This window comes from Dasypus novemcinctus, chromosome 3 (genome assembly GCF_030445035.2).
Source record: "Dasypus novemcinctus isolate mDasNov1 chromosome 3, mDasNov1.1.hap2, whole genome shotgun sequence".
In the NCBI taxonomy this organism is placed as follows: domain Eukaryota; kingdom Metazoa; phylum Chordata; class Mammalia; order Cingulata; family Dasypodidae; genus Dasypus; species Dasypus novemcinctus.
In genome coordinates, this window is record NC_080675.1 from 151,542,488 (window position 1) to 151,570,180 (window position 27,693).

General features: G+C 43.7%; 1 protein-coding gene across 14 annotated transcripts in view; it reads left to right on the top strand.

Annotated features, from left to right (window-relative positions):
* PEAK1 (pseudopodium enriched atypical kinase 1) overlaps positions 1-14,687 on the top strand; it is a 331,862-nt gene extending 317,175 nt beyond the window's left edge. For all 14 annotated transcript variants that reach the window (XM_058294572.1, XM_004468162.3, XM_004468166.3 and 11 more), the window contains one exon: positions 13,242-14,687. In XM_058294572.1, the coding sequence (XP_058150555.1) occupies positions 13,242-14,405 (1,164 nt within the window). In that variant the 3' untranslated portion in view covers positions 14,406-14,687. The remainder of the gene's footprint in view (positions 1-13,241) is intronic.
* The last annotated feature ends 13,006 nt before the right edge of the window (positions 14,688-27,693 follow it).

Sequence of the window (27,693 nt, forward strand, 5' to 3'; positions counted from 1 at the left end):
GCACCAATTACATCCTTGATTCCTACTGCCCCACCAGCAAGGGAAAAAGGGCAGGAAGCCCTAAACTAAAGAGAAAAACTGCACCCCGAATACTCTAGTAAACCAGATGCCAAGATACCAACAAAAAATTATAATCCACACCAAGAAACAGGAAGCTATGACCCAGTTAAAGGAACAAGATAAGCCTCCAGATAACATAAAGGAGTTGAGACAACTAATCATAGATGTTCAAACAAATCTCCTTCATAAATTCAATGAGATGGCTAAAGAGATTTATGGTATTAAGAAGACACTGGACGAGCACAGAGAAGAATTTGAAAGCATACGTAGAAAAATAGCAAATCTTATGGGAATGAGGGGCAATAAATGAAATTTTAAAAACACTGGAATCATATAATAGCAGATTTGGGGAGGCAGAAGAAAGGATTGTTGAGCTTGAAGAAATGGCCCCTGAAAGTGAGTGTACAAAAGAACAGATGAAGAAAAGAATGGAAAAGAAATGAACAAGGTCTCAGGGAACTAAACAACAGTAAGAGATGTGCAAACATACATGTCATAGGTGTGCAGGAAGGAGAAGAGGAGAAAAAAGGGGTGGAAGGACTATTTGAAGAAATAATGGGAGAAAATTTCCCAACCCTATTGAAGGAAATAGATATCCATGTCCAAGAAGCACAAGGTACTCCCATCTGAAAAAATCTGAATGGACCAGTTCCAAGACACATACTCATCAGAATGTCAAATGCCAAAGACAAAGAGTATTCTGAGAGCAGTAAGAGAAAAGTAATGTATAATATTTAAGGGATACCCAATTAGATTAAGTGCTGATTTCTCACCAGAAACCATGGAGGCAAGAAGACAGTGGTCTGATATATTTAAGATACTATAAGAAAAAAACTTCCAGCCAAGAATTTTATATCCAGCAAGACTGTCTTTCAAAAGTGAGAGTGATATTAGAATATTCACAGATAACCAGAAACTGAGAGAATTTCTAACCAAGAGACCAGATTTTCAGGAAATTTTAAAGGGTGTCTAGAGCCTGAAAAGAAAAGACAGGAGAGAGAGGCCTGGAAGAGAGTCTAAAAATGAAGATTATATCAATAAAAGTAACTAAAAGTGCCAAAAGAGTGGTGCAAATAAAATATGACAGATAAAACTCAGTCAGGAATAAACTTAACCAAAAATATAAAGCACTTGTATTCAGAAAACTGCAACCCAATGTTAAAAGAAATCAAAAAAGGCCTAAATAACTGATTCCATGCTCATGGATTATAAGACTAAATATCATTAAGATGTTGATTCTACTCAAATTGATATACAGATTCAATTGAACCCTGATAAAAATCCCAGCAGCATTAAAAAAAAAAATTGAAAACACGATTATCAAATTTATTTAGAAGGGTAAGGGGTCCTGAATAGCCAGAAACATCTTAAAAAGGAAAAGCAAACCCTCATCTCCAGACTTTAAATCATATTATCAAGCTATAGTGGTAAAAACAGCATGGTACTGGCATAAAGACAGACACATAGACCAATGGAACCCAATTGATGGTTCAGAAACAGACCCTCACGTGTATGGTCAAGTGATTTTTGACTAGCCTGTCAAACCTACACAACTCAGGCAGAACAGTCCATTCAGCAAAATGGTGCTGAAAGAACTGGATATCCATAGCCAAAAGAAGGAAAGAAGATCTCTGCCTCACACCTTATCCAAAAATTAACTCAAAATGGATCAAAAACCTGAAAATAAAAGCAAGAACCATAAAAATTCTAGAAGAAATTATAGGAAAATATCTTCAAGACCTGGTGGTAGGTGGTGGATTCTTAAAGGGGATAAGAGAAGGACTGAAATGGATTACTGATGTTTAATGTACGTAGAAGTTTTAATTAGCATTACCGTAAAAGTGTGGGAATGTATGGAGTGGATGGTAACAAATAGTGAGTAACAGCTGGTTTATAAATGGGGATGTGGCTGAAAATGGTAGTCTAGGTATGTAGATGCCAATGGACAGAATGCTGGAGAGTAATATAGGAATTGAATAGCACAGTAAACCAATAGGTGAATGAGAGTTGTGGTTGATGGTATAGATGCAAGAGTGTCCTTTGTGAACTATAACAAATGTACATCACTACTGCAGGGTGTTGGGAATGCATAGGAAAGATACAACTGGACTGACCTATGGACTGGAATTAGCAGTAGTAATGTAATAGTCTTACATCTGTGCCAAAGATGTACTGTGTTGATAATGGGGCAGTATGAAAAATATGAGCCAAGTATATGCTATGGACGTGGTAACAATCAGATGATATTATCTTATCTGTAACAAATGTTCCACCACAGTGTGGTGTGTTGATGGAGGGGTGTTGTTTGGAAATTCTGCACATGTGCATGATTGTTTTATAAGTTTACAATTTCTGTCATAAAAAATATATTTAAAAAATAATAATAGAGTGGGTTGGAAAAACACACCAAATGTAAGATATGGACTATAATTACTAGTAAGATTTTGACAATATTCTTTCATAATTTGTCGCAAACATCTCATAGCAATGCAAGGTGTTGGTGGAGGGTTGATGTAAGGGACCCCTCTATGATATTATGCATGTGTGCTTTGTAAGTTCACAACTTTTACTATACACTTATGTATGTTCATATATAAAGGATATAAAGATAATAATAGAGGGGGTTGGGGGAAAATACTTTGGTTAGTAGTAATATTTTGACAATGCTCTTTAATCATTAGTTAAAATGGTTTAACAACAATGTAAGGTGTCTGTATGATGTTATGTATGTTTGTTTTGTAAGTTCACAACTATTACTGTACACTTATTGTTCATGTATGTTTGTGTGTGGGTGATATATTTCTATAAGTTAATTTTAAAAATTAAAATTAAAAAAGCAAATAGTCAATGTAAAACAAAACAAGAAATGATCCCACAATACCTTTCATTAAAATAATTTAAAAATTGGAAGTATTGGATCATTTGATACTGAGATTCTTGATGGCGTATCCTGAGTTATTCATATCTTTGGCTATGATCCCATCCTCTAACTCAAAAAAGCTCCTATTTCTGGCCTTTGCACATACTTTCTCTTCTGTCTGAGCAGCTTTTCTCTTGGGGAGGCAGTTTGATACAATGAAGGTTTTCAAGCATTGTGATCTATAGGTGACCAGTTATAGATTCCTCAGCTCCATGTTAGACCTGCAGAATCATAATCTCTGGGAATGAGACCTAAGAAACTGTATTTGTAACAACCACTACCAGGTAGTTCTTACATGCAAATTTGAGGACTATTGACTTAGTGGTCAAGAATTTAGGCTTTTAAATCAGGACAGACCTGGGTTCAGATTTGTGCTTTAGCACCGTATTTATTAGCTGTGTTACCTTGGCCCAGTTACTTGCCTATTCTAAGCCCAAAGTCTTTATTTGTAAAATGGAGAAAATATTTCATTATTCTTAAAGCTGTTGTGAAAAATCATTTGAGATAATATGTGCATAAAGATACACACACACACATATATATAGTGTTCAGAGCATCATTTGGCACTAAGTGTTCAACAAATGGTACTGTTATTCTTACATTCTTTTCTCATGTGTCTAGAAAGCTCCTGTTACCCACATTTACCTAGTAGATTTCTCAATCACATACTAATTGTGTTCCAGTTATACAATTACAGTAATGTGCCGCCCCTCCCCACGCTATCACACTTGAGCTTCTTTGCAGCAGAACCATGGCTGAGTAATCCCTATATCCTTAGTATCTAATACAGTGTTGTTTACATAATGGGCATTCAATAAATATATCTTGACCTTTCAACAAACATTAATGTATAAAAAAACATTGTGATATCTGTGTGAGTTAACAGAAATGTCAAAGGCCTTACCCTCAAAGAGCTTATATTCCAGTGGGAAAGATATACAAAGGCAAAAATAATTTTAAGACATACTATAATGAAGGTTCAGAGTGATATACAGAGATGTAAAGATACATGAGGATTAATAAATGAAAAAGATCATTATTAATACTTATCTCAGGGCCAGTAAGAAAGGGTCTCTTGTGCCCACTTTACACAGAGCTTTTCATCTATTCTTTGTGGCTATGGAATTAGGCTGTCGAGAGATTTGGGACCAAATGCAGAGGCTTTAAATGAACCTTAAGACCACAGAATGGGGGAATTAAGAGTCAAGGGTCACAGAAAGAGGACTCAGAAAAAGACGGCATTTAATCTCTGATAAGCCTCAAGGAACAGTGAAGGTGAGTAGAAGACACATTGAGTTAGAGGGAGAATGGAAAGAAGAGGCCATGGAGGAAGTGAGCACAACCTACTTTTTAAGAAAATGTTTTGGTGACACAAAAGCCAATTTGATGCCCAAACAATATTTAACCTTCAACTCCTATTTCTGTCTTGTCTTGTGTCCTTTTGAGCCACCACCCGGTAGACTGGACCATCTGTCTCTGTGGGCTGCCTGTTGGCTGGACTCCAGCCCTTAACTTCCCTGCTCTCAAAATAAACCATAACCGGAACTTAAGCATGAACTTAACATCCCTGCTCTCTAAATAAAATCTACCTTGTTTTTTCTCCTTTTCAAAGACTCTCAGTATACACTGCCCAAACACATAATCCTCAAATTAGGAGTAGAAACAATTCTAAAAGTGTCTTCACCATTCTCCACAGGAGGATACTGGAGCCAGGGTGGAGCAATTGACTCTTGCATCTCATCACCAGCTTAATGGCAGGCTGCCTCCCAAATCCTAGGCGAGATCCTTTCCAATTATATCTTACCTAAGTCAGTAAATTGGCCTGGCTGTGTTGCTCCCTCATGGACAAATGACAGCTTTTAGCTAGAATCAGGGATGGACAGTTGGTAAGAGCATAGCTTAGTCTCAGTGGGACATTGTTTTCTTACCATTCTCATGAGATCATTTTATGACAAATGTCCTGAGACCCCCTAAGAAATTCGTCTGGAATTACTTTGAAGAAAATGATACAAAGCTCACATAAGCAAAAGGTATAAATTTCTCAGTTATTTTTCCAACAATTCCAAATCTGGGGCAGTTGGTATTTTCTCAAAGTATTCTAATCTTGTTCTGAAGGACACCTCATGCAAAGCCCAGTGACAGTGTACCCATCCCTGTTAAAACAGTAGGGCTGCTTTCTTTCTTCCAGCTATTCCAAGACTCTTGTTAAAAGCTTGTAATAAAGCAGAGGTGAACTGTGGAGACTAACATCTTTTATTGCATTTTTGACTCTGGAGTCTCCATTGATCTCATTTGGGTGAATGCTGAGAAAGCAAGACACTAAATGAAAAAGCATTAACAGGAATAACCATGATTGGTAGGAATTTACAACTAGTTCAGACTATGGACACAGGCAATTAATTACTGGCTTAGTAACAAGGGAAAAACTAGAGGGGAAACTACTTCCACTTTCATAATTTAACATAAATATGCCCAGCATTGAAACTTTACAAAAAGTGAGCAGTCAGCTACATATTCTGACAGCCATTTTGGGTTATGTCCACTTCATTTCAGTGCGAATGAATACAGAAATGCCTAAGAGTCTCAACAGGGAATTGGTTTTGAAAGGAGAAGTTTTGGGTGCTTGTGTAAACTTGGAATCAAAATTAATTGGGGGAAGCAGACTTGGCCCAGTGTTTAGGGCATTCATCTACCACATGGGAGGTCCATGGTTCAAACCCCGGGCCTCCTTGACCCGCGTGCAGCTGGCCCATGCGCAGTGCTGATGCGCGCAAGGAGTGCCCTGCCACACAGGGGTGTCCCCCAGGTAGGGGAGCCCCACACTCAAAGAGTGTGCCCCGTAAGGAGAGCCGCCCAGCGTGAAAGAAAGTGCAGCCTGCCTAAGAATGGCGCCCCCCACACGGAGAGCTAACACAACAAGATGACGCAACAAAAAGAAACACAGATTCCCATGCCGCTGACAACAACAGAAGCAGACAAAGAAGAAGACGCCGCAAATAAACACAGAGAACAGACAACCAGGGCGGGGGTGCGGGGTGAATGGGAGAGAAATAAATAAAATAAATAAATCTTAAAAAAAAAAAATGAATTGGAAGAAGAGAGCTATAGCTTAGTTAATGAAGTGAGAGGACATAGTTGGGAATTATAAGTTGGAAACCAAATTAATTGAATTCCTGAACTGTTTATTGAACTGCTCTGTGCCTCGATTGCTCTAGTGTGAACATCCTGAGCATCTGTCTGCCTGAATTACTGGCCCAGGAACATGGGTGCTTTCCTTTTGATCCAAATACTGAATGGGAGCATGGAAAGATTTGATGAGTATAAGTCACAAATAAAATTGTAAAATCTTATACATTTTCCTTCCTCAGTTTCTCTTCTTCTAAGCTCTAAAATGGGTTTCTTGGGCTTGTGAACATTTTATAACAATTCAAACTATAAATTATCTAGCCTATCTGACAAGTGTCATAGCAGATACTTACAGCATGAAGGTCTGAGAACTTTGGGCCCAGATAGGATTTTATATATTAAACACTTAATCCTTTTTTTTTTTTTTTAGATTTATTTTTATTTCTGTATCCCTACCCCCTCGTTGTTTGCATTTGCTGTATCCATTTGTTGTGTGCTGGTCTTTTCTTTCTAGGAGGCACTGGGAACTGAACCCCAGACTCCCATGTGGGAGGGAGGCACCATATCACCTGAGCCACCTCTTCTTTCTGACACTTAATCCATTTTGAATATAGTTTTGGCAACATTAAGTGAGTGTATGTGTATCATAGCTCTGTAGCAGCAAGGAAAGCAATATTCCTCCTGGGGTGATCAAGGAATTGAGGTCTACCAGTGATCATCCTCTTAAAGTGAGTATTCTTAGAGCAGGGTTGGCCCAAATATTGGCTATCAATTTAGAATTTGCAGGTTTTCATTCTACACTCTATCTCATTTGCAGTTGTGCTTTTGGGTAATGTGACAAAATAGCACAGATGGTATAGTGTGTATGATCTTCAGTGTTTCTCATTTTTGTCCCTCTACAATTCATTCTCTGTAATATTCATCACACTTAAGGTTCACTGAGGCCCTGTAAAATGCATAGTATGTGATGGAAATGAGTTTGCCTGCTGATAAAGTAGAAGTCAGCTGAAGGCTTACTAGGCAAACTGGGCCCATAACAGAAAAATAAAAGCTAATGTAGAATGTTTTTTAAGAATCTTGTATTTTGTAATTATTGCTTTCTCTGGGAAAAGGAGAGAAAATTGAATGGAATGATGAAAAGCAATGTCATTTTGTGTGCAGTGCAAAATCAGTGAGCCTCCAGGGCAGCCTGGACTCAGCAGACGGCCCTAGTTCAGATTTTACTCATTTGCATAGTCAGATCATGAGTGTTTGTTATTCAGATTTGTCTACTATTGCCCCCTCTCCATCACCTTGCCAACTTCCTCCTATTTCATAAAAGCTGTTCCTATATTCTAACTGCTATGAGTAAATAAACCCTGTGCCTATACCATATCAGATGTAGCCTTTTCTCTCACTATTTTGTACAGACATATGGAGCACATAATATGTTCCTTGCTCTGTGCTGGGCCCTAAAGATACAAATATCTGCCCTTAAGACAGACCAAAAAAATGTGATAATTATAACAGAAACTTGTATAAGACCTAGAAGTAGACACAGAAAGCAGGCTTAGAAAATTTAGCACTCACTGTTTCTTTAACAGAAGAGATACCTATGATGGGTTTTCAAAGAATAAGTAGGGGACCCTCTAAACAGAGAACACCTGGAGGGCGGGACTGGGGGGCTGGCTACAGGTAGTTCAATATGAACAAGTAGAAGAGAGGTGGGACATAGGACTGGAAAGGGAAGCAAGGGCAGGACTTCATCCTGTGAGGATAGGATAATGGGGAGCCACTGGGAAGTTGAAATAGACAAGTGATGTGATCAGATTTGTGGTTTGAAAAGATGACTTGGGTGGCCATGAGGAAGGTATATTTGTGGGGAGCCATGTGAGAGGCAGAGAGACCAATTAGAAAGCCTTCGAGAGTAGCCCAAGCAAGGGATGGTGGCAACAGTGGAGGTGGAGGAAAGAGGATAATTTTAAAGTTATTTGGGGGAAAAATTAATAAGAGTTGGTAATTGATTAGATAAAGGGAGTGAAGATGGAGGAACAGTCCACAATGAACTTGACTTCCCATTCAGATGTTGGGACAGATTAATGGAGCCAATTCTCCAAGAGAGGAAGTAGAGAAAGAACAGGAAGTTAGGTGGGAAGAGCTTAGGTTTAGTTATGCTGAGTTTAAGGTTATGTGATACATCCATGAGGAGAAGTCAAGTAGGCTATTGTGTAAATGAGTCTAAAGCTCAGAGACAAGTCTGGATTACAAATGTTGATGTGGACGTCACTAGTATATACAGTATGGTCGAGGCCATGGGCCTGCTGAAGGGAATGTGTCAGATGAAAATAGGACAAAGAGTAGACCCCCAAACACAAGCATTTCAAGCAGGAGCCTTTGGAAGAAGGGATCAGGTGAAGATGAATAGGTAACAACTGATTTTTTCCATAGCCACAAAATGATTTTTTTCCATTTGCCAAATGACCACTTGCCCCCCACCACCCCACCTCCCTACTTCATTGCCTTAAACTGAGTATCTGTTCCACTCCCCAAAGTTGAAAAGGATAGCAAGATGTACATCCTCTTTATAGGTCACAGGCATTGAGGGTATTCTGAAAGGGTCAGTAGTATTAGACACATAACTATATTTTTCTTCCCAGCTGCTTTTAATGGGGATTTACAGTCTACTTTTCAAAAGTTAGCTATCTAGCTTGAGGTTATTATTATAAACATAAATGGTTTATAATGGCAAATTTGCCTCAACGGCATGCAGAACAGTTGCCATGAGCAACACTGAAAATGAGCCCCTGCACTAAAATGAATGTTTGGAATTAAACTTCTCAGGTTATGCATGAGGAATCATTGTCAAGCTCTGTTCTTCCTCTTGGATCGGGCTTGTATAATTGTTGTGTACTTTGACCTTGTTCTAAAAAGATCTCAGGGAAGGATAATTTGGCCCTGGTTCTGGGAGTATATTTTTTATTTTCGTTTTCCAACAGGTGATTTGTCAGTGGTTGAGGGATCCCCACCCCCTGTATCAGGAATGTGGCCTGATTGCTCTAGGATGTCGTGTCTTTCAAATGGGAAGTTCTGAGGACCCATCAGATATTTGTTTAAATGCTCAGTTGAAATGAGTTGCTATTTCTCCTTCCCTTTCTCTGTCCCCACTGATCTTTATTAATTTATTAACCCAGATAAGCACCCAGTTTCTGTGACAGTGCAATGTGCATGTTGATTTAAGTATGGGTGTGTACCTAGCAGCTGGCAGGCTGTCCCTTTTGATGTTTCTCTGTCTTCATCAGGAGAAGCACCTCAGGCAAAAAGGCAAGTGTACCCTGTGAGGGGTGGACAAGCAGGTGAGGTCACCATGCCCAGACTAGGCTTCTCCTCCTGCTAATACTCCACATGGAGAATTCCCTTCACAAGAATTTGGCATTGCAACCTTCATAGGACCAAAACCATATCCAGAAAGAGGCCCTGTGGTGTATTTTACAAGATTCAACCTTCACCGGACTGGTTTTGTTCTCCTGCTGCACAGCTTAAATGTAAATGACTCCTGGATATTGATATTGCAGCTCCCTCTTGTGTCACTGTGGCTGACGCTCGGATAGGTTTTTCTTTCCATACAAAAGATGTAGACAGCACAGAATCTGTCGAAATTGGCAGCATTTTAAGTAGATTTTCCCATACAGTCTAAACAAATAGGAGGTGATTTTCTCCCATTAGGGAAAAAAAAGCGTTACATGCAGAAATGGGACCATTTCAGCCCCATTACTATTTCAAAATTGGAGTGCGGGTAGGGAAGTTAGGGGTCCTATAGAAATCATTTTTCTGGGACCATGAAATCTTCCTTGACATTCCTACAGTCCTGAGGAATGTGAATTCCTTTCAAGAAAGATACGTGAAAATGGAAGACCAGAAAAAGTTAATGTGATCCCTGGTAGAGAAAATACTGAGAAGGAAAGGTAGGGTATAGTAGGTAGAACCCTCCCGATTTGTTCTGGAAAGAGTGGCTGGTTTTCTGAAATAACTTTCGGACTAGAAATTTATAATCTGAGGTCAGGTCATTTTGACTTTTTTTTTTTTTAACTAAAAGAGTCAAGTTATTAATATTTGAAAAATGGCTACTATATGGTATATAGAATAATATACCCCTACCTAAATGAATATCATCTCAGGTTCCATAATAAAGATTTATAAGATACCATCATATGAGAAATCCTATTATGGAAATCTCCATGTGTATGTAATTTGGTTCTGTTTTCATAGTTATGAATCAATTAAAAACTTTAGCTAGTATTTTTTCCCTCTTTCATACTCCACTCTTTGTCCTTTTTCCTTTGCCTTTAAAACTAGAGTGGCCCATTGTTCTTCAGCCTAATATTGTAAGATGAAGCCATAAGGAAGTGCCACCCCCTCAGCTTGGCTATCTAGGCAGACCATGTTCCTTCGGATCATCTAAAATGGATGAACAATTTATCATTTCTTCTTCGTAAATCACTTTGAACCTTTATCTCAGGTTGATCTGTGAAGCTGAACATAATTTCTTGTTGTAGTATACATGTTCTTATCTACACACAACACTCTGGGGAATCCTTTTAAAGTGTGTATGTGTGTAGACACAATTAGAATACCACCATCAGAATATCTTTCTCTGATTCTAACGCTAAGCTACCAGGTGGCAAGTTTTTTGTTGTGGTGGTTTTTTTTTTTTTTTTTTCAGTACAACTTGGCATAGTGAAAACTACAGACTTGGCCAAACAGTCTTCTCTTTCCTATCCTTAGATTGGCCCGTCTTGGCTCAGAATTTACTCCTGATCTTAACCCGTTTGTCAGGGCTGTCCTCGCATGGAGATGTTGAACTTTAGCAGCACCTGCTTCTACCAAACCTGTGGTCACAGAACCTTATTGCTGTCACAGATGGCTTTCGGGACACAAAAGAAGAATGTATTTTTCTGTCTTGCTCTCTTTGTTTGAAAAATATGAGGGATCTACAACACTGCATTACTTTTAACATCTGGAAGTTGTTCTAGTTGCTATCAGTGTTAGATTTTGTATGGCTTGGTGGTTCACAGATGTGCTTGCTCTACATACTCAATCTCATTTAATCCTCACAACTACCCCCATGAAGTAGGTTTCAGTATTCTATAAAGAATTCTCTCCTTTATTAAGTAGACTGTGACCCAGAGAAACTAAGTGAAATACCTAAAGTTACACAGCTAGCAGCAGGGTCCTGGCTGACTCCCAGGCTTCCTAAGTCCTTGGTGAGTGTCCTTTCTGTAACATGTTAACTGGAATTTAACTATACAGTCTCATTCAGCTAAACTCATGTATTTGGTTGACTTTTCAAAGACTGAGGTGTGGGAACCTTTGAACTTTCATTCCAGCAGGCAATGTGATGTTGGGTGAATTATTAAAACTGGCAAATGGGATTAATGATGCCATATGCTGGATTCAACTCTTATACAACTAAATGATGACTAGCATAGGATTTTTAAATATCTGTGACACATAAATATGAAATATTACCAACAGTACAGTGTAGAGAGAATTCATGTTGTGATTGATGAGCATATAGGATTATATATTACACTGCATGTGCTGAGATGTTGATAGCTTTACATAGATAATATTTTCTGAAAGATATATGTTTGAACTTGAACTCAGCCTGGGGACATCTCTGTTTCAAAACCAGAAGCGTCAAACTCATTAGGTAGGTGGTAGAAGACTTGAAGGAGCTTGTTTTCAGGTCTTTCTCTTTCTTTCTATACTTCTATGGCATTGATTTATAGTACCAAGACTCTTTGACTGTAGTAAATAGGTATAAATACAGTAAATGAGAAAGGGATTCTCCTCTCCCCAAAGACTCTCTTGCCTTTGGTCATTTTTTAAAAATAGCTATTTGAATGTAAGTCAGAGATTGCTGCTTCTCAGAACTGGGGACCCATCAGCATCCTTCTGAGAAAATACATTTCTCTTTTTAAATAAAAATGCCCAGAAAGTGGTTTTTTAAAATTTGTTTATCTTCTCTATAGCTGTAATCTATGAGACATCATAAACATTACAGAGAGTGCCCATTGCTAGGAGGCTTTGATGTCTGTGGACTGTGGCAGTGTGCTGCGGCTAAGGGGCACGAGGGGAGCACCATCCCTCATTAGCAGAGTGGCGATGGGAGCATCCTGATCAGGCTGCTGTGAATCAAGGGCCTAGTATTAGAGATTGAGTCTCCCATTGTCACCTTCTCCATATTATGAGGATAATTAGTTTGGGGGTGATTTTATGTCCTTTTTGCTCTTCTAACCCTTTAAGACTAGATATAACTCTGGGCAACATTTTTGATCAAGAAACTTCCTTAATGCATAACTACTTAAAGCTCTGTTTGAAGGCCTTATTACCTGAATATTGGGCCTTAAATGAGGCCTGTTTTAAAAAAACATAAAGCTCAGAATCCTGCCACTGAAATGTTGGTTTAGCACTGACTAGGTCAGACCAGTGATTCTCTCCATCCTTTATCCCTACTCTGCCAGTGACCCCTTGGTGCCTGAGTTGTGACTGTTACAATGATATTTCATGGAATAGTTAGGGAAACCCATTGTTTACCTGGCCAGTTGTATGTCAGTCTCCTGTCCTACGGGAAGTTGATGCAAAGGGTGATAAAATAAGATATTCTGGGCCTACTTTATGAGCTGTTTATTAGACTGCTGGGTAAGTTTAGACTGTAAACCCCCAGAGAAGTTAGGTGAAAAAATAAATTTTTGTTGTTTCTAGATGAGGTGCAGGGTATACTGGAAAAAGCAAGCTTTGGCATTAGGCTTAGGTTTGCACACTGGTAATCCTAGGCATCTCATTATTGTTATTATTTTAATTATTTATTTGTTTATTTATTCTTAGATCCACAGCCTACTTTGAAGGGTAAGTATGAAGACTAGAGATGGTCCATGTAGAATGTTAAGCAGGGCCTGGTGCTTGGCATGTAGACAACCATGAGAAATGGTTACTATCATTTTTACTGTCACTTGGCACCAAGTGAAGTTCCTATAACCTGAAGACATTCCTATAACCCTGTTTGTTCCTAAACAGTCGCCTTTCAGCCTTAACCCTCCTTTATTCATCATATAAAGCATGAGTTAAAATTGTGTTATTTGCTTTCTTCTTTCAGATCTGTAAGAGCAAAGCTAAAGAATCTCAGCAGTATTATCACAGCTTGGCTATCCGGCAGAGTCTGGCTGTCCATTTTAATATCCAGCAGGACTGCGGTCATTTCCTTGCTGAAGTCCCTGACCGTCTGCTTCCCTGGGAGGATCCTGACGCTCCTGAAAAGGAGGAGGATGAAATGGAAGAGACCAAAGAAGAGATGAAAGGAGAAACTGATGAGACGAGTCCAGAGCCCTGCTCTGAAACAGAGTCATCCCAGAAGGAGAGCCAGGGGGTCGTGAGCAAGAAGCAGAGAAGCCACGTTGTGGTCATCACCAGAGAGGTTCCCTGTCTCACTGTGGCCGATTTTGTGCAAGATTCTCTGGCCCAGCATGAGAAAAGCCCTGACGTGTATGAGAGGCAGGTGTGCCTGCTGCTCTTACAGCTGTGCTCCGGCCTCGAGCACCTCAAACCCTACCATGTCACTCACTGCGACCTACGCCTGGAGAACCTGCTGCTTGTCCACTACCAGCCTGGCGGAACCACCCAGGGTCCGGAACCTGCAGAGCCCAGCTCCACCTCATCTTGTCCCACAAGGCTCATAGTGAGCAACTTCTCTCAGGCCAAGCAGAAGAGCCATTTGGTGGACCCTGAGATCCTCCGGGACCAGTCCCGCCTTGCCCCAGAGATCATAACAGCTACCCAGTATAAAAAGTGTGATGAGTTTCAGACAGGCATCCTCATCTATGAGATGCTGCACCTGAGCAACCCCTTCGATGAGAACCCAGAGCTGAAGGAGAAGGAGTATACACGAGCAGACCTGCCTCGCATCCCGCTCCGCTCCCCCTACTCCCGAGGCCTGCAGCAACTGGCCAGCTGCCTCCTGAATCCCAACCCTTCTGAGCGAATCCTCATTTCAGACGCCAGAGGTATCCTCCAGTGTCTGCTCTGGGGCCCCCGAGAAGATTTCCTCCAAGCTTTCACCACCTCCCCTAGCCTAGTGCAGAGGAATGCCCTTCTCCAGAATTGGCTGGACATCAAGCGGACACTGCTGATGATCAAGTTTGCTGAGAAGTCCCTGGACAGGGAGGGTGGGGTCAGCCTCGAAGACTGGCTTTGTGCTCAGTATTTGGCTTTTGCCACTACAGACTCCCTCAGTTGTATTCTGAAAATCCTCCAACACCGTTAATGTATCCCGGGTGCTGCTTTTTATTCATTTTCACCTTCTTCAAGTTGCCCACACCCTTCTCCTTAGTACTCTATTCAAGTAAAGAAGAGAGAGACAATCCTTGCATCCCTGACCATGAATGAATCAGTCCATTCAGAAAGGTTATCCTCGGCTCCAAATTGAGTGGGAAGCTGAGGCTGTTTTAACTTTACAAAACTTTAACTGAACAAACATGCATTTGCCTTCCATTGGGATACTTTCCACCCTAATAGTTCCACAAATGTAGGTTAAAAAAAAAGAAAATACACATCCTCAAAAGGACAGCTCCTTTGGTATGAACTCAGCGAGCCATGTCCATAATTCTGAAAATCACCTGTCTTTTTAGCACCGAATCTTTAGTCTCACAAGCAATAGCTAAATTTAATCAGTCCCTACCATCATCCAGTAGGCTCTTATAATAGGCTCTTCCTTCCTTGAAGGTATCAATAACTGACTCTTACCAGGCAGAACTGCCATCCCTAGCATCAGCCCAGTTTTGATTACCGGCAACTACATCCTTCTTTCCAGCAGACGGTAGAAGGAAAAGGAGGGATCCTATTCCATGGTGCATAGACTCATTTTCATCTCTGTTGGCAGTTAGTGTGTGCACAGCATGGAGCATGGCCGTGCCCGATTCTCCTTCACCTCTACTCTGTCCCCACTTTTCAAGGAAGTTTGGGTTTATCAGCCACTTACAGCCCATTACAGGGCTGACCAAGGTGGTGTCACCAATGCCTCAGCAGGGTGGAGTGCGTTCAGAGCTTATAAATAGCTGGCAGGACACAGGGAGATGATTTTCCTACATGTGCAATTCTCTAAGGGCCATCAGGGGAACAGAGTTTAAAGTTCCACTCTTTGATGGCTGTCAGAGCTGTCAGCATTGGCAGCCAGGGCCGGCAGTGCCCTGATTACAGTTTCCCCCGCCCCGAGCAGTAATTGGCTAGCTTCCTTCTATCAGTAGCCAGTGCTAACTAGTCTACCAAATGCTGTAGACAAGAGCCCTAAGTGAATTGGCTGTCAGCTGAGCATTCATGTCTTCTTAGAGGGCCGACACTGTTGGCCGTTGGGATGGCCAGAAGGCAGGGGAGGGGGAGAAGGCCACTTGATGAGACTGCTGACCTCCTCTCGAAATGCTGACCTCTTCCATAGAGACTGCCTCCCGGCGTAAGTGGCACATTGCTCCTTGTGACTCTCTCTGAAATGGTTCTGGAGAACAGCTTTCAGGGAATTTTGATTGCTGAGGTGGGTGGCTAAGAGCTGGTCACTGTGCATGGAGCCTGTGCTCCTCTCCTATGGATATATGTGCAATTATTGTATGTATTTTTTTAGCTGTATATTACAGTGTTTATGTTGCAACTTCACCTGAAGCAAGATTACAGAAACCCTCCCTTCTTCCCCTGGCACATATTTGCGCTGAGACAAGCGTTCCTTCCACAGGTGTGTGTGAGTGTATATGTGTGTGTGTGTCTGCTTGTTTTATTCAAAACTGTGAGTATCTGTTTACTTCAGCTTTGAAGTCCCAAGAGTCGTCAACCAGTGTGGGTGTGTGTTCCTGCGTGTGCCCCTGTGTGTGCACACGCATGCTAGACATAGGGACCAGGCCCCTGGGGAGCAACCTGTGGCAGAGTTGATAGCTGTGTTCTCTGCACCTAGTTGTGAGGGAGCCCTGGGGCCCCTCATCCACCAGTGCAGAGTTTTGTAAAGCCAAGACTGATTGTGCAGTATTACTTAGATAGCATATTAGTGGCCTTGGGAATTTCTAAACTCTTAACATTTCAACAGCCTTTCATTTGATTCACTTGTATCAAAGAGAATCAAGAAAGGAGAACATATTTTATCATGCTTTAAAAAGAGAGAGAGAGAGAAACATGTTTGTAAGGGATCTACTGAGGAAGGCAACAGTACAAGACTCCCAGGGAAGAGAGCTGGCTGGGCCACAGAGCCTTGCCACCTCGCACCAGAGTGAGGGGCTCTGCCCCTCAGAATGGCACAGGGTGGGTGTGCCACTGCAGGCCAGCCTGGCCACTCTCTGTGTCCTGGGGCATGGCTGCCCCTTGCCTGGCAGGCTGGTGTTTCTTGGTTCACCTTAGCACAGCTCTTGTGCACATATTCCCTGCCTAATTATACACTGAAGTGACAGCACACAGACCACTGACCATGTCAGCCAGCACATTCCCTCAGCATCCCCACGGTTTTTGTATTGAGACATACCTTATCAATGTCGCTCTCATGGTGCCTTGCCCATATAAATCTGAATGTCGACTGTTTAACAAGGTTACATATTTAATACAGATTATTTCCTGGTCCCTTAATTTGTTCTCTAGGTATACGTTTTTTTTTCTTTTTTTCTGTGATGACTTGGATTTGGTCTTCATTGTAACTCCACAGTTTAAGAATTGTGGACCCCCTCCACTACCATCATCTTATAGCACTGGTAAACCAAGCACCTCTTCATTTCAGATGTGTTTATTACTGTTTTTATATTTTAAATTATTAAGGCGAAAAGATTATTGTCAGCTAGTCAGAGAAAGACCAGATAAATTTTTTTCTGGGTGATGGTTGGGGAGTACGAGCTAGTATGGGAAGAGAGTGCTGCAGGTTAAAGCAGACTGCAGAAAACTGTAATTCTAGGGAAGAAGTCCTACATCAGATGGTCCTCAAAATATTTTTGCAAAATAATGAAATTCAGTTATTCTAACATCATCACAAATATTTCACATTTCCATTTTAATTATAGTAGGAACTTTAAATTCATTCATCACCTAGAAAGAAATCTTGTCCTCAGACATGCATACGGACATGTATCAGTTTTGGATTTTAACTAGTATAGCACTTTAAGTCTTCTCAAGTAACATCAAGTTTATGTCTTCAATATTGATTGGAAATTTTTTTCTTTTCTCTAGATTCTTCCATTTATATTGAGAATTTAAACAATTAAGTCACTATTGGAACTTTTCCTTAAGCCACATAGAGCAAGAACAATCTCGGATACATTTGGTGCTAGAGAAACAGGACAATGACCTGGAATAGCCAAGACTATGACTGAATGTATAGCAGAGTGCCTTGTTAGAGTGAAAGCCTAGCCTTAGAAGGAAGAGAGTCAATGGATGTCTACCAAAAGGACTAAGAGAAGCCTCCCAGGCTAGCCTGAGGATAGGTCCCTTTGTTATAAGTACAATAATGTGATGCTTGGAAGCTAATTCATAAAGAGTAATAGCCGGATGGGGAAGAGAGCAATTGAAACTGTGGAGCTGGCAGCAAAAGAATCATGAATGAGGCCCACCAACTCCTAGGTTGTGTTAGAATTGGAAGTCAGAAGGATGGCGATGGGTTTGGCTTTGGAGTTTTGCCCTCAGAACATGGAGACGCTGGGTAAGGTATAGAGGCAGGGGCAAGTTACCTAACCTATTGACATTAAGAGGATGAAAGCAAAACATTTTAGGATTTTAAGCATCTGAGTAGCCGCCCACCGTCAGATTAAGTGGGGCCAATTTGCTTCCAAACTCAGAATAAACTTATGAACATGGAACACTAAGCAAAGAAATCTAAACCTCTAGAAATATTAATTGTAAAATTCTAGCGTTGCAAAATTTCCATGAAAGATCTTGGAATCTTAATAGTGGGGCATAGAAGGATTGCACTCAGCTTCCCAAATTTGAGTTATGAGTAGTTTGGTGCCGGGAAGTTTAACCTGACCTTCGGTTTTGTTAGTAACCTGAAATTAGGATTTTTCCCCTAGATGTTATCAGCAGTGACTTGAAAAAATATAGCCTGATCTCAGAAATTGGAATGAATTTAGGATACTGCACTATATTTCAAATGATTCTATATGTGTAAATAAAGTATGCACATATTTAGAGGGAGAGTGAGGAATTTGCTACCTGGGCCAATTCTGACATGTTTTTCATTCCTCTCACTGGTTGATAAGGAGTGAAAATTCTGGTCCAGCCTAATGAGTGAACAGGATGGCTGCCCACGAAACCAGGTTATTAGTTTTACCTCATTAAAGCTGATATTCTCAAAGGCCCAAAGTGCTGTGCCGAGACAAATCCAAGTGCTGCTCTTGCTGAAGTGTGCACTGAAGTCCAGCTGCCCCTGCTCACGGCAGCACTCGAAGTGGGGATTCCATGGACCAAAAATGATGCCGTAATGGGAGCCAGAAAAGCTGCAATGCAAGATCCTAGATAGAGATTATACCAAAGAAATCAAGCCTTTTTATCCTGATGCTTCTACGATGATGAGGTTGAGTTCTGACAGATGCCTTGGGAAGGGAATGCACATACATTCCGTGACAAGGTATCTGCTGATAAAATCAATCCAGCCTCAAAGAAAGCACTTGTTTTATTTTTTTAAAGCAAGTTCATTTTGTGTATTAGGGGGGAAAATGATGATGAAGCTCTGAGCAGATTGTGAAGTTGCCCTGGATTTAAGGAGAAGGAGCTATTCCATCTCCCTTGACATGGTTGTGGCTTTCACCCAAATCTCAGCTTGGGAACATCATATCCATATGACACTGATAGAGGAAGGATTTTTTTTTAAAGAGATGATAGTTTCAATAGGTTTGTTGAACTCTTGGGAAATTTCTTAAATTGTAATCATTTTTATAAACCTTCCTACAGAGGTGTTTACCACTCATCACCACCATTTAATATTTATAAGTGCCCAGAATGTATAAGGTGCTATACAGCTGTGAAACACACCATCTCTGCAGCTGTTTGAAATTAGAGTAGGTTTTTGCATCAGCCACTGCTAGAAACTCCCCACCCAGGTAGGCTGCGGGAGCCTGCTATTGACACATCCCCATTCCATGTTTCACGCTCCAGAGAATCTCTGTGTTTATTCCAGTTTCATTCTTAACCCATCCCACCAACCCGCATGGCTTTTTTTTTTTTAAACAAGAAAGTTTCAGGGAATCAAGAGGTAAGAAGTTTTTTAACCTAGCAGAAATATAGAGTCATATATTTTGCTACGAATATTATTGTATTACAGAAAATCCACTTTGCCCATATAGTGTGTGGAAAGTGTGTGCGTGTCTGCACTTACGATAACTTGAATGTTGAACCAGCACTGTGGCTTCAGGGTAGCATTTTTGAAAGGAAAACCACAAAGCTTCAGGAAACTTGCCCCAACTACTACTTGGTTATCCCTCCCTTACCAGTTTTTGAGAGTGCTGTGTGTGTGAACACACTGGGTTGGGATTTTCTGTTGATGACATGCGGGGCATTTGGGCGTAAGATCAAAGCAGAAGCAAGCGGTCCCTCTTGGTGATTGTAATCATGGTGGGGCTCATGCCAGTCTGTTAATTCCCCATGACTGCCCACGCTTTCTCTTTGAAATTCTTGTTTCTCTTGCTCTTTCCTGGAGCTTCACCTCTGTACTTCCATATTTTAGAGTTGTATAAATCTATCAATGAAAGGCCTCCCTCTGTCACCAGGTGGGGCCATCTTTTGGTTTGCTGTGGTACTTTGCTGTGTACTCTGTGGCATCATGTTACTTGTAAATAAATCCATTTTAATATACACTAAAAAACACAAGCATTTGTCCTTTCAGCAAACTTTGACTCTGACGTGCTGGAGAGGGTTGGATTGCAGATGTGGTTATGTCTTCCATAAGGAAGGGATGACTTTCAGCCACTGTGCCCACTGCCCTCTTGGAGCCTCATCCCCTACTGACATGTACCAGACAGTCACTTCATTCTTTCCCTAATCTGTGAAAAGAGCTTCAAGGAGAAAGTGAAGACCTGCTTTCCCCAGACCTCTCAAGGCTGCCAGTTTGCTGTGTGAGATCGCCCCCTGGTGACCAGTCACCATAGAGTCTTCCTATGTTTGTACTTCATATTTAAGATGCTTAGTTAGCTGGCTCTGACTGGCTTTTGGTGAAAATCACATGAGGATAATATGAACAAAGGCAGGTCCTCCTGCCAGCAGCATCCGCTGCAGAATTCACATGGCTTTTGCCTGTTTAAGGTACATGGTCATACACAGGGCCCTCACAAAGGCAGACAAGCTGATAGTAGAGAGAAGAGGCCCTTTGACTTTAGGCAAGAAGAGTCAGCATTCAGCAGTGGTAGCAACACCTGCCATGTTATTAGAATGGAAGGGGTGAACGTGCAAACAGGTAGACCCTAAATTTAGAATGGATTTTAGAGGTCTAAACCCCTTACACTGGACATTGTCTTCAACCCAGTGTTTCTGCTCTTCACTGGCAAGCACTCTGGAATGTGCAGACATTGTTTTTAAAGCACATTCTAGAAAAGTGACTGCCAGACTCAAGTTTTGTGTTGCTGAAGAGGCCAAACTATATTGGTAAGGGCTTAAATGCTGTCTCTCTCATCTGGGACTTGGAGGATGGGCCAGCAACAAAGTAGAACAGACCATCCTCTGGACACAGGCTCTGCTCGCTGTGGTTCTCTAGCCTGCCTGCTGGAGAGGAGCCCAGGAAACTTCCCTTCCTGATTGTGAGCACAGCATGCTGGCTTCTGGGGGAAAAGGAGCACAAAAAAGCAAACAGTTGAGGGTGTGAGGTCACAGAGATGGAGTGCACTAGGGTTGGTCATTGTCTGAAACTGCTGGCATGAGTGGCCAGCCCAAGGCCCTGAAAGGATACGGGCTGGTGGATGGTGGGACCCGTTCAGCATTGCCCTAGCCAGACTCCAGGTGATGTGGAGCAAGGCCAGAGAAAACCTTAGGTCCTGGTCTTCCAATGGAATGGCTTTGTACTGCTGTATAACTGGAAAGAAGTAATCCTATTTCCCTTCCAGCACCTCACCCAGCTTCGGCCCCATTCCTGGGAATTCCATCAGTGGGTGTTGAGGGAGACCCTGCCTTTCTCTTTGACTCTGTGTTGTCTAGAGGCCTTGGGCCGTTGGCGTTTGGAGGGGGCTTTTGCCATCCGCGTCTGCAGACTGACTTCTTTGAACCCAGGCACAGAGAATCTGGATTTCCTTCCTGGAATAAACTGGTACGGGGAGCTCCCTGAGTTCCTGGCACTCAGTGTGTGCCTTCTGCTTCAGAAGAGCCTTGCTTGCTCACCAAGTCCCGGCAAGTTATGCTTCCTTTTAAGTGAGCTGGCTCCCTGCAAGCCCTGCACTCTGTGAGAGAAGGAATTTCATTAGGGCCTCAGGAATCCAGACTGCAGTTGGCAGATCACAAGTTGTCATTAAGAGCAGTTTAAGCAATTATAGCTGAAATTTAAAAATTGGATTTCACATTGGGTGGGGGATGGGAGGGTATTGGTGGCCAAGATCCAATTCCCTCAGATTTGCTAACTTCTGAGGGGAAACAGGCTGCAACAGCACATGCCCTGACTTCCTGCAGAGTCTAGGTAATCCTCAATGCACATACGCTCACCTTTACACCCCAACTAACAGTTCCTTGCCCTTTGGATCCCAGAAGGTGCATGGCAGCACCCAGAAGGCAAAGCAGTGCTAGTTGTCAGTCTCAGCTCAAGAATCCAAATGACGCCTGAGAACACGGGTCTCTCTCCACCTCGGTCTTCAGCCACAGGTGTCTGCCACACCCAACCCCACTGCTTCGGCCTCCTGCCAGGCCCTGCCCTGCTGGTGCCACCTGATGCTGGGGACAGAACCCCACCCCAGGCATCAGGCTCTGCAGGCCTCTCCTTCCCTCAGGGCCTTCTCCCACTCTTCTTTCCTCAGCCTCCTGACCCTGGGCCTGCTCCTGAAAGTCAGAGCAGCTAGCCTTTCCCAAGCCCCTCTGCCCCTGGCCTGCCCCGACCCACGCCCTGCTCCAAAACTCCAGCCTAGTGAGCGCAGGAACAGTGCTACACACACAACCTCACTTCCATCCTCACAACCACCCCAGGAGGTGCCTCCGTTCTTCCCATTTTTCAGATGAGGAAAATCGGCCCTGTTTTTTATTCAGCTGGTAAGAATCAGGATTTGAACCCAGATCTGCTAATCTGCTGTTCTTTCCCCCACCCCATTCCTGACACCTGTGTGCAGCAAGGACACTGGGAGACCCATAGGAGCCGAAAGGAGTGCAGGGAAAAGTTCCTGGGTGGCAGTCACAGAGCCTAGAAGGTGAGGGAGGCCTTGTCTACATTTGTTTTTCGTTTATTTAAGTACCACGTGCTGGGGGACTCAATGGTGGACAAAGCCCAGCAGAAGCCCTGTCCCAACTCTGACAAGGAGAGAGGACAGTGGGGTGCCAGCTGGATGGGGCACCGGGCAGAGGCCCCTGCCCACCACTGGGTGCCTGGGGGACAGTTTGGAGGAATTAATCATCTTCCCTGGCAACGAGAGGCTCCTGCTGGCCAAACAAACATTTATCCTTCAGACAAAGACAGTTGGGGCCTCTCCAGTCAGGACTTCTGGAAGCTGGTTCTGGCCCCAGGGAAATGATTTAGCCCCACACAGGGGACAGAGCCCAGGACATGGGCCAGGGCTGGTCCAGGCCCTCAGAGGGAGCCGCCAGCGTCTCTCGGCGCCCACCCGGGCTGGCCACACCACTGCGTGCCTCTGTGGAGTCGAAACCTGGTGTGGGGCGTCCCTGAGAAAAGTTCCTAACCTCTCTGAGATCCACTCGCCTCTCTGGAAAGGGCCTCGCCTGCTGTCCCCCCCGAGCAGGAGCTGAGAGGATGGGCCAGTGAGGCAGCCTTTGTGCCAGGGCTTTGGCCTGGCTTGTTTTGCAGAGTGCGCCTGAGGCGTTCAGAAGGAGGCTGGGAGGGAGAAAGAGGCACTTTGCCGGCTCAAAGCGGCTTCTGTGGGCAAGGCTGCTGCTGTGGGCGCTGAGGGCGCAGGCCCTGCCGTCCTCCCCTCAACGTCCGCACGCACCTGGTGTTGCCCGTTTGCTTGACCGCCACCAGCTTCAGGCCAGCTGAGCCTGTCCTGCCGAGCGGGTGAGGGCCCCAGCACGCGCGCCGGGAAGGGGCGCCCTCCTCAGACGCTCGTGTGTACCGGTGAGGCAGGCTCCCAGGTGCTCGCTCCAGTTTGCTAAACTGCTCAAGCAGATGCCATGAAATGTGGGAATTTACTAATTTACAAGCTTACAGTTTTGAGGCTGAGAAAAATGTCCAAATCAAGGCGTCACCCAAGCGAGGCTGTCTCCCTGACGGCCAGCGATCCTGGCCTCCTCTGCCGCACAGCAAGGCACGTGGTGGCGTCTGCTGGTCTCTCCCTGTTTCGTTGTTTTCAGCTTCTCACTTCCATCGCTTTCTCTCTCTTTTTATGAATTTCATTCTCTTATAAAGGACTACAGTAAGTGGATTAAGACCCGTACCTTAACCTCATCAAAGGATCCTACTTACATTAGGTTACACCCACAGGAATGGATTCGTTTTAAGAATATTTTTCTGGGGTGCAGACAGCTTCAAACCATCACACCAGGGGGCTGGTGAGGCATCGAGGAACCTTCTGGGCTGGGGTGGGGAGCACCCCAGATCAGAGCGTGTGGATGGGGAGCAGTCTCCCCAGGGGCGGGACCATGTGGAGACCAGCTCGTCTTTCTCCAGGGCAAGGAGCTTCTGGCTTCTCTAGAAAGCCAGCCCTGGGAGAGCTTCTCAAGCACTATCTTAATTTTATCTTCACAATAATCCTGTGAGGTCGGTTCTCAAATTACGCCCATTTTACAGGTGAGAAAACAGAGAGGATTTGTTCGTTCAGATCCCTGGAGAGGGAACCAGGCTTTGTCCTCAGGCAGGCTGGCTCCACCTGCCAGCTGCCAAGAGAGCGGATAGTGTTCCTCCCTCACTCTGCTGCTACCCACCCAGCAATCGTTGGTGGCTCCCCAGTGCCCAGAGAAGAAAACCCAACTGCAGCTTGGAGTTGAGAGTCTCTATCCCACCCATCTCTTCACATTTATTGCTGAGCAGAGTCCCTCACGAGCCTCCCCCTGCCAGGTTGGCCTCCACACTGCCCGGCCACACCACCTCCAGATTTTCCACACCCACTTTGTTCCTGTTTTTCCTGCGCCATTCATCAGTGCCCTCTTCAGACCCCATTCTCCAAGATACTTTCAGAGCAACTCCAGCTGGAAATGCTCCCTCACCCTGCTGAAACCACAGCGTGCTCCTCAGACGCTGCTCGCGGCCTAAGTCTGGGTCCTGCCTCCTCCCTCCCCGGGAAGACAGGCCTTGGCTTGAGAAGGACTAGAAAGGCCCGCTCTGCTCCAGCGTGCCGGGCGCTGTGCTGCCGGGCCTTCCCACACGTTACCTCCCTTGATCTCACCACAGCCTTGTGATCCTGCAGCTGCAGACGAGGAAATCAAGCTCAGCGTGAGTGAGGACCTTGACAAGACTGCACAGTTGGTCAGTGGTCAGCCCTTTCCAACCTCAGTCCGGCCGGCTCCCGCCCCTTCACAGGTCTTCATTTATGCGCCTGTTTTTGTGCCAATGGATAAAGCCGGGTCTTATGGGATTCACTGCAACCAGGACAGACTGGGACAGCCAAGGAGGTTACCCCGATGCGAGCATGGGGGAGGAACAGTGAGTCCTGCCAGGTGAGCAGTCAGAGCCGTGTGGATTCCTGCAGGGCCAGCTTCCTCTCCCGTGGTGTGGCCAGGCCAGGCACCAGGCATCAGCCCAGGGGAGGGCGGCACTGGCTGCCTTCGAGGTCTTTCCCCAAGAGGCCCCTAAGCAAGCACACAACCTTCTAGAGACGGGGAGGGCCAAACTTGTCAAGAAGTGAGCCCCAGCCCCACCCGCCCAGCAGGTGGCTGCCTCCTTCACTCTTCCTACTGCAAGGACTGCCCGGGACAGAAGAAGGAGCTGACAGCTGTCTTTTCCCTTTTCCTCTTTTTCTTGTCTTTTTGTTGTTGTTGATGGTCTACCTTCCATCCACCACCCTCTCCTCCATTCCCACCCTGTCATGGTGAGCAGGTTGTGAAGCCCTCAAAACCTTGCTCCATGCTTGCTCAATTTTATGCAAAACAAACATGTATACTCTCAGGGTTTTCCTTTTTTACAAATGGGATATTGCTATGCACAGTACACTGCACCTTTACTCGCTGGATCTCGTGGACATAGTACTTCTTAAACGATAGTTCTTTCACTAGTAATAATATTCTATAACATCTTTGTATATAAAGTTATTACTATTATTTCTGCCTCTCTGGGCATCACAGGGAACATGAAATATAAGAAACTTCAAAGCCCTCTTGAGAGCTCTGAAGGCAGATGCCCGAGGGAGACGGGGACCACCAGGTCGGGCAGAAAGGCCACTGTCTCCTAGTATTTTGACTCAAAACTTTGTTGGTTTTTTGCTTTTTTGTTTCTTTTGGAACTTCACAAAATGGTTCTTAAAGTCACTTGGAAGAATGAAAAGGTAAATGAAACTCAGGAATTGTTGAAACAGAGAGGATATTTAAGCATATGATAAAGCTCTGATCAATACAACAATGAGATACAGGTACAAGAAAAAACGGGTCAATGAAATACAATAGGCAGCCTGAAAACAAAATGCAATATCTGTAAAAATGTACTGCATAAGTAAGACTTCACTGTACAGCAAGAGAAGGAAAAGTTATCCAATAAACTGTGCCGAGGCAATTGGTAAGCTATTTGGAAAACAATTAATCCACATACAATAAAGCAAAATAAATCCAAATCAAGTAGTAACATGCCACAAAGGAAAGAAAAAAGAACCTTAAAAACTAGAAAGAACACTAAGTCAATATCTGTTTTATCTCTTGCTGAGAAAGGACTAAGTTTAAAAAGCAATTAAAGACTTCTAAAAAGGAAAGATCAATAGGTTTGACTACATAAAGATGATAAACCTTTGTCCACCAAAAACATTAGAAAAAATTAAAAAGTAAATAACCAACCAGGAAAAATGATTCTACAAATATTACAGTCAGAGGGTTAAAATCCTTACTTATAAAGAGCTTATATATATATATAGGAAGCGGATTTGGCCCAATGGATAGGGCATCCACCTACCACGTGGGAAGTCCAAGGTTCAACCCCAGGGCCTCCTGACCGGTGTGGTGAAGCTGGCCCACGTGCAGTGCTGATGTGCACAGGAAGTGCCCTGCCACAGGGGTGTCCCCCGCGTAGGGGAGCCCCACGTGCAAGGAGTGCGCCCCGTAAGGAGAGCTGCCCAGCGCCAAAGAAAGTGCAGCCTGCCCAGGAGTGGTGCCACACACACGGAGAGCTGACACAGCAAGATGACACAACAAAAAGAAACACAGATTCCAGGTGCCGCTGACAAGAATACAAGCAGACACAGAATAACACACAGCGAATGGACACAGCAGACAACTGGTGGGGGGGGAGAATTTTTTTTAAAAAGAGCTTATATAAATCAGTAAGAACATAAAACCCTATTGCTGGGGTTCTTAACCTTTTTTGCTCCACAGACCCCTTTGCCAGTCAGGCGAAAACCACAGACCCCTTACCAAGTCCACACTATACTATTAAATACTGTGTTATTTAATAAATATATCACATCTGCACCTACACGTCCCCACAAGAATAAAGTTGTTTTGAATGTCAGTTCAAGCTCACGGACCCCTCCTTGTTAAGAACCCCTGCTTGGTAGAGAGATGAGAACAGACAAGTCACAGAAGAATCCAAATGTTTAACCTTCCAAGAAATAGGAGAATGGCATATCTGAAAAAGCATTTTGATAACTTTTTCTGATTATAAAAATGGTGTATGTTTATGGGAGAAAGTTTGGAAAAGAAAAAGAAAAGAAAATCAACCCACCAGGTCGTCACACAGAAACAACCGTCGCTGATGTTCGATGTATTTCCTGCAAGACTCTGCCATTTTCTTTTTTAATTAGGATCATTTTTTTCCTCTCAGGTTATCAAAGCTCTGCTTAAAGGTGATGAATGCTCAATTGGTGACAGTGTGCGCAGTTCAGCTGCTGCCCTGCAAACGAACTGGATGGAAACGAGCAGAATTCATCCTGCCCCTTGGCGGGACCGCAGCCGGGCAGGCTCTTGGCCTGGCCTGCTGGGCAAGGGCTGGCCCCGGGGGATGGAGTGGGCTGTAGGCACTGCAGATCCCAAGAGCAGAGCGCCAGAATTTCCAGGGGTCTTTTCGAAAGTACAGACTGCAAGGCCCCACCCAAATCCAGGGAATCAGAAGCACCGTCTCCTTAGTGTCCCCCGGTTATTCTGAGCTTGCCACAGGCCCCTTCGCCCTGAGTCTGGCTGCCAGGGTTTGGATCCAGGGGCCACCTCTAGCTAACCTGTGCCCTCAGGGTCTCCGCAGCTGGAAAATGGAGACTCCTCCTTCACAAGGTCACCGAGGGGATTCAAGGACATAATCCATCAAACGTACTTAACCCGTTGCCTGGCAAGACTAA